This window comes from Hippocampus comes, unplaced genomic scaffold, assembly GCF_001891065.2.
Source record: "Hippocampus comes isolate QL1 unplaced genomic scaffold, H_comes_QL1_v1.1 scaffold124, whole genome shotgun sequence".
NCBI lineage: Eukaryota > Metazoa > Chordata > Actinopteri > Syngnathiformes > Syngnathidae > Hippocampus > Hippocampus comes.
In genome coordinates this window covers 366,061-373,780 of record NW_017805075.1, presented here as the reverse complement: position 1 = coordinate 373,780, position 7,720 = coordinate 366,061, and the positions used below count along the sequence as shown (strand labels likewise).

General features: G+C 44.0%; 1 protein-coding gene across 1 annotated transcript in view; it reads left to right on the top strand.

The window, feature by feature from the left end:
* Window positions 1–30: 30 nt before the first annotated feature.
* The window catches only part of gdap1l1 (ganglioside induced differentiation associated protein 1-like 1), a 16,583-nt gene continuing 8,893 nt past the window's right edge, over window positions 31–7,720 (top strand). Inside the window, exons 1-2 of the mRNA XM_019865125.1 lie at window positions 31–267; window positions 5,390–5,582. Coding sequence (XP_019720684.1) covers window positions 85–267; window positions 5,390–5,582 — 376 coding nt within the window. The 5' untranslated portion in view covers window positions 31–84. The remainder of the gene's footprint in view (window positions 268–5,389; window positions 5,583–7,720) is intronic.

The window sequence follows — 7,720 nt, the reverse complement described above, 5'->3', positions numbered from 1 at the left end:
CCCCACCTCCCCTTCCCCCCTGCCAGCCCATCTCTCCCCCTCCTCCGGTCGCTCCTCTCCTCCACACGCTCAAAACGCTCTGTCATGGCGTCTTCCAACCATGTTACCCCCACCAAGTGTGGCTGGTGGCCCATCTCGGCGATGGACGAGGACGGCAAAATGACAGACGGGGACGAGTGCGACGACCCCTGCACGGCCGAACCCAAAGCGCTCAACAAAGACAGACTGGTTTTGTACCATTGGACGCAGTCTTTTGCCTCCCAGAAGGTAAGGTAGCAAAAAATGGAGGTACCTCTCGCTTGCTTGGTGCTATGCTACCGTGTGTTGGTTTTGTATTCTCTTGGCGTGCACGTTTCGGCGTCCTGCTGCCTGTGCACGCAAAATACGCCTGCAGCTGCGCGCAGCATCCGTTCGACAGTTTTTTTGGGGTTTTTTTTGCATCAAGGCGCTCGCTCATTTCCTCGACGCGTGGCCAATATTGACAGTGCAGCAACGCACGCATCATCATCATCATCATCATCATCACCACCACCACCACCATGCCCCCTCCTTCTTCACCACCTTTCCAGTTGACTCTTGGGTCGCTCTGACACATGACAGGCTGAATAATTGATTCACATGACGAGCAAAACAAGCCCCCACCCACCTCTGCAGCTGCATCCTCACTATTATCCACATGCACGCTACATGAGCGCATAGATGGGCCTTGATTTGCACTTGTGTGTTGCACGAGCACTGGCTCACACGTGAGTGCTGAGTGCAAACAGTTGCTTTTTGGCAAGTGTGGCTTGTCAACTTGTCATGCAGGTGACTGGGCAGCTACGAACTGCGTAAAATGCATACGGAAAATTTAAATGTTGTACTCGCCTCCCAAGCACGAATGGCACCCATTTCTCATTTCTTAGATATACCAGGCAAAACGCCAATTACAAATCTTGAGTTAAAATAAATTTTGCAGTTCAGGTTCACTTATAATTAGAGGTGAGTAAATAGTGCCACATTACATTTACTGAAGTCATTTTCCCCCCATCAATTTGTACTTGTCAGAGAAGTTTTAATGAAAAATGCTTTTTACTTTGACAATCCTTTTACTCTCTTTAAACGAGCTGCATTCTGCTCACTACTTTTATTTGGTCCATCTATTATGGCTTGCGTGAACTATTTGTTTTGGTCTATCAGAGAGACTCCCACTTTGGACTCTGGCACATGACTATATTTCACCAATGCACCAGAACTACTTGTGACGTTTGATTTCATTTGACCAACCAAGCGCAGCCAGGCAGTCACATGACTGTGTACAAACTTTCTGCCCAGAAGCAAAGCTTTCAAAGTGACTAACAGAAAAAAATAAGAGCTACAGTCTGTAATATTGTGGGAGAACTGTTCATCAAATCCTCCAACTTAAGTCAGACCCCAGTTGCAGCTGAATAAAACAGTTCGACTTTGGTTTCATCCGACATTTTTTTCTCACCACATACGGCTGGGAGTGTTCGTTTCAGGCTGTTGAAGTGATATCAGTGTCATAGTATCGGAGTACAAATTTGAGTACAGATGTACAGTAGCAGCACCGGTAGCAGTATCGGTGCATCCCCGTTGATTAAATTTTGTTTGACTTTATTTCTTAATAGAAACATGGGAGGCATGCATTGCGATGGCATCTGGAGTGTATCGGGTTGTCGATTCCATTACAAAGAGTACTCAATCAGCTCATGCTTTCAATGTGATTCCACTTTTAATCCCGTCTCCAAAATAACCAGAACAGCTTTGCACAGGACACTGAGCAATGAATAAGGGCAAAGGAGTCATTTGTAAGACTTTTCTTGATGCCAACACGCTGTCATGGTCAGACGTTACAGGATCAGTCACAAATGTGCGTTGGGGGTCAGCGTGAGAAGCTGTACCAGTGACATGACGTGACATGCAAATGTGACCACACTTTGCTGGAGAACGTGTATTCATCCTGCTCAAAATGTAGCCATGCAGGGTGAATTTAAAAAGGACATATCGTATTGCCATGCAGGAGGTGTAAAAGGCACAGTGAGTGTCGTAGATCAGTGCTACAGCATTTAAGGGAGCATGTTAAGAGCACCTTCAATGTTATGCCCAAAGTTTCCTGCAAAGTCTGCTGCATCATGATACCACAAAATGTTTGGTTGGTGGTGTAAAATGTAAAAAGTCCCTGCAAAGTAACATCACACTCCGCCATACAATAATGTCTCCCATAGAAGTGGACTGTATGTAACTATTGGACAGCGTAAATGTGAAGCTGACGTCTTGGACAGGACAGAAAACAGCCAGGTGTGTGAGTGTGTGTGTGTGTGTTGAGTGTGTGTGTGTGTTATATATGCAAAACATATGACTGCTTTACAAGACCTGTCGTATTAACTTTACCACAGACAAAAAAAAGCCAGCAAAAATCGTCTCATTTTTTTTTTGTCCTTGACCCTAATTTGCAATGTTAAGCCTGGTTCGAAACAGTTGCCTGTGTTTTGAAACCCTACAAGAAATAAAAGAACATTTTTTGTTTGCATCAAAGTGACACACTCGGACAGTTTCTTTATCAAACCCACACGGGAAAAGTGTGAATCGAATGTGTTGAGAAAAAGTCTGGCGCATATACCTGCAAATACAGCCTGCAAGGTGTGTGTGTGTGTGTGTGTGTGTGTGTGTGTGTGTGTAGTGTGTGTGTGTGTGTGTGTGTGTGTGTGTGTGTGTGTGTGTGTGTGTGTGCGCATGTATACGCAAAAAACTGTGTACAATGGAAATGATGTGCTGCTGACCTCTATATGGGACGTTGTGAATTGGTGGGGAGAATACTTTGAAGAACTCCTCAATTCCCCCGACACGCCTTCCCATGGCGAAGAAGAGTCTGGGAAATCTGAGGTGGGCTTTCCTATCTCTGGGTCACAGAAGTGCTTAAAAAGCTCCTTAGCGCCGAGGCGGATGAGATCCAACCAGATTTCCTAAAGGCTCTGGATGTTGTGGGGCTCCCCTGGTTGACACGCCTCTACAACATTGCGTGGACATCGGGACGGTGCCTCTGGATGGGTGGTGGTCCCCATTTTTAAGAAGTGGCACCGGTGGGTTTGTTCCAACTCCAACTCAGCATCCTTGAGGTTTATTCAGCAGTGCTGGAGAGGAGGTTCCATCAAGTCCAATCTTGTTACTCTAAAAAGTGCTTAATCTAAGCGAAACATGTTTGTGTTTTTAGCAATATTTGAATAAAATCAAACATGTTTTGTTGAACTGGTTAGCACGTCGACCTCACAGTGCAGAGGTGCAGGATTCGATTACAGCTCTGGCCCTCCTGTGTGGAGTTTGCATGTTCTCCGTGCCTGCGTGAGGATAAGCGGATGAGAAAACGGCTGGATGTTTTTATCACAGTTCTAAGACACAATGACACTATCAGCTATCACTACAGTGTATTGTCAAGTACTAATATTTACTTATATTCACTCGTACTCTCAAGTGAAAGCACGTACTTGTCTAGAAAAAGTAGTATTGCTGCATCCCTCGCTCGTTCACTCAAACATGCTACTCCATGTGTGATGACTTTGTCTTTGGACATAGTGAAGCAGCATGCGCCTCACTATGCAGGGTTATTTCTGTATTCGATGTTCCAAGTAACCGTCAACAGTCTTGTGTTTTCAGTCACTCGGTGGTTCAGTGTTTCGTCTTAGTGGGACAGCAGCTGCTTTCTGTGCTATTGCCTCTACATTATGTTCTTGCTTTTAGGGAAACATTTTTTTTCCGGAAGTAATAATCATAATAAGAATAATAAGAATAATAATAATAAAGTGAAGAGTCATTCTGTGCCTCCTGAGCAGCTCAACCACTTGGCTCAATGATGAGTGACTAACACGATTACATAACAAAATCTGGCAAAAGTGGCAGCTTTGTTAGAAATCTCACAAAATCCTCCTTGGGTCCAATCACTTATTCAGTTCATTTGCAATTGACAATCAAAACTTGAAAAAAAAATTGTGACTTCATTTATTTTCCCAAGCAGCTAACAAGCGAATGCATCTTTTCTAATGCTCATCACGCCAGGCTTTTTAGGTTCACAAACTGTAACTAATTTAATCTTAAAATCCAATTCAGTTCTGTAGCCTGTTTTTCCATTTCGTACATTCTATCTGACCCTAAGATTGAAATATGAAAATCAAGAATTTTTGAGGGCAGCCCGGTGGTGGTCCAGCGGTTAGCGCTTCGACCTCACAGTGCAGAGGTACCGGGTTCAATTCCGGCTCTGGCCTCCCTGTGTGGAGTTTGCATGTTCTCCCCGTGCCTGCGTGGGTTTTCTCCGGGTACTCCGGTTACCTCCCACATTCCAAAAACATGCATGGCAGGCTGATTGAACACTCCATATTGTCCACAGGTATGAGTGTGAGCGCGGATGGTTGTTCGTTTGTGTGTGCCCTGCGACTGGCTGGCAACCGGTTCAGGGTGTCCCCCGCCTACTGCCCAAAGACGGCTGGGATAGGCTGCAGCACGCCCTGCGACCCTTGTGAGGATAAAGCGGATCAGAAAATTGATGGATGGAAGGAATTTTTGGGTGTGCCTGTGTATACTATCGTTCCACTTTTTTTTCGCTGAAAACACTGCGATCAGTGCGTGTTTGATGCTAGGGTGCCTGTAGGGAGTAAGGAGAGATTCTCATCGACCGTTCAGTCTCTTATGTCTGTGTCGTGGATTGTGACTCACATAAGTTTACATTTCTCAGCAAATTTTGTCCCGATGCGCTTCACTTGCATTTAGTTTTTTTTATGGATCTAATAGCCTGAGTCTTTGAGTCGCAGTCAAACATAAACCTCAGAATACAAAATTTTAAATTGTAGATGTACGGGTACAAACCGCACGGCACACACTGTGACATGTTCACCTCAGAGACAGAAAAAAAGGTGAAAAGGGCACAGCGAAAACAATGTATTCAAGTTAGCCGGGCTTAGCGATGGGCACCATACTTTCCAAGATGGCCGTCAGTGGCTTCAAAAAACAGAATAATAATAATAATAATAATACATTTCATTTATAAGTGCCTTTCAAAACACTCAAGGACACTTTACAATCAAAACAAGAACAATAAAACCACAGATAAAATGATAAATAATAAAAGGAGAGATGAATTTAAACAAGTGTTGCCATATGCTACTACCCTTTGAATAGATCTCGCAAACTTTCCACTCATACCAACCCGAACACCTTGATTTTATCTTCCATGCCGCTCGAGTTGGAGAATTATTTTTTTGGTTGCCATTTTCATCCAAACCTGACAAATGCTTTTCAAATTCCGTGAGCCCTCTTTTCTCGCTTTGATGATATCACAGGAGCCTCTTTTCAACCACAGACGTGAAGTGAGCTTCGCTCAGCTGGATGCTCGATGTTGCAGGTCCGTCTGGTGATCAACGAGAAGGGTCTGGTGTGCGAGGAGAGAGACGTCAGCCTGCCGCTGCAGGAGCACAAGGAGCCGTGGTTCATGAGGCTTAACCTGGGAGAGGAGGTGCCCGTCTTCCTCCACGGCGACAACATCATCAGTGACTACAACCAGATTATAGACTACTTGGAGACCAATTTTGTGGGAGGTATGATTTCAGGCGGAATTTGCACGCCGGAAGAGACTGAGAATGGTTTTGCGAGTTTGCGGTTGAAGCTGATGTTGCTGGAGAATGCCCCAGTTCAAACACAAAATGTCAACACACCGTATCATACCGAAATGGCATGTTGAATGTTCTTCATGTCACACCAGCTGTCTTGGGTAAGGCGAGCGTAACAAACGAGACAACAAAGTGGAACGGGATTCAATAAAAGTGCCTTATTACCACTTGCACAGAAGAAAAAAAAGAGCATTACAAGATCTGACACTGAGGCCAACCTCAGACTCCTCCTTCTGAATTTGCTCTGAATTCTTGAATGAGTTTGATTTCTGTCAGGTTTATCCAATTTGACACTCAGGAATAAAACACAAGGAGGAGACAGGAGACTCAATTCTGGTACCAGGAGGGAACGAGGAGAAGCGTTCGGTTTCAGTTCTTGGCACGTCACCCCTCACGATCTCCCCCTTCACCCCCTTATTTATTGGGAAATCTACTACATAGGTGTGTCCAACCTAAAGGGTGGGGGCTGTTGAAGACACACTGAACTTGTTTGACTATGTGTGTGAATGTGAGTGTAAATTACGTACATGTGTGCAATTGTTACAAAAACACCACGTTGCAGCTGGTGTTGATGGCTCCATTCACTGTCCAACCTTGCTCCTGTTTAGTCTTAACACTTATCTCTTCCCAACCACGTCCTCGGAAAGGTGGTTGCGTCCCTAAACTTCCACACAGTGCACTAAGCATTTTTGATTATAAATGTGAGTATATAAATATAATACAAAGGATTATAAATGTGAGTACATAATGATGAATATATCTTTATTAGAAGCATAAGCGTTCTTCATTGCAGGCATAGTCAATTAATGATTGCAGGCATAAGCGTTCATCTTTGCAAGCATAATCAATTTATCATTGCAGGCATAAGCTTTCTTCTTTGCGAGCATAATCAATCAATCAATTAATATCAAAATAACAATAATAACATTAATAATAAGCGAATGTATGATAACTAAAAATAATCAATCTATCATTTTCACAGGTTTTTTTTCTTCCACTTATCTTTTTATTAAGGTGCTTGGATCTCACACTGTATGAGCAGCCAGCTTGTTGGGCAATAACTTTTTGGGTGTTGTTTTTGAACTGTCAGCGGCATTCCCCGTGACTGTGGGAGTCGACTGGGCCTGACTTAGAAACTATTGAAAGGCTCCGAAGCCTTCTTAAAATAAACGTTTGAAAAGGCGAAGTCCTACAAGATTAAATGCAAACGAATTGCACTTTTTATATTTTAATGTAATATGCTTCTACTTCTTATCCAACCACAACAATGAACACAACCCCCCTTGGCCGTACAATGCAGTCCGACAGAAACAGACAATGTCATCACTATTCTCAATGACTCAGGCTTTCTCACTTCATGCAAACATGGCTTGATAAGGACAGACGAGCCTCAGTTAGTGTGGGGAAAGCCAACTATCTCAGCTCCAAGTGGGACGCATGCCTTAAATCACAAATGCTTTTCCACACCAACTGAGGCTGGTGCAGCCCGAACACAGCCTTGTTTGCATATCTTGATCAAGCACTCTCGGATGAAAGGCGAAACATCGAAAACAAGCAGAAGAATTCAGTTACGGTCGGTCCTGTTCCCTGAGAATTAAATGACCGGGATGAGTGAGAACCAGGGGCGTCACTAGATTTCAAGAACAAGGGGGGCTTAGCCCCAAGGGGAAAACAGCCCCTTTAGGGGGGTCCGGGGGCATGCCCCCCCGGGAGAATTTTTTTCTACATTCTGTTAAAAATCCATCAATTCCGTGCACTTTGAGAGCAAAATGAAGAGGCTATGAAGAACTACACACATCACATTAGTATCCTCTTTACTATGATGGGGCTTCCTCCCCTGGACTTTAACTGGACTAGATAATAGAAATTACAAAGAGTTCAAAAGTTCAATCTTGGTTGTTCAAGGGAATTAGAAGGATGCCCGATAACATAACCTATATGACAGTAGGCCTATATTCCTCTCTACCAAAATGTATTAATATATGCTTAGCAGTGGCGGGCCGTGCATTTCAACCTTAGGCCTTCAGTGACGTCACATACATACACAATATAGGCTCGTCAAGCAG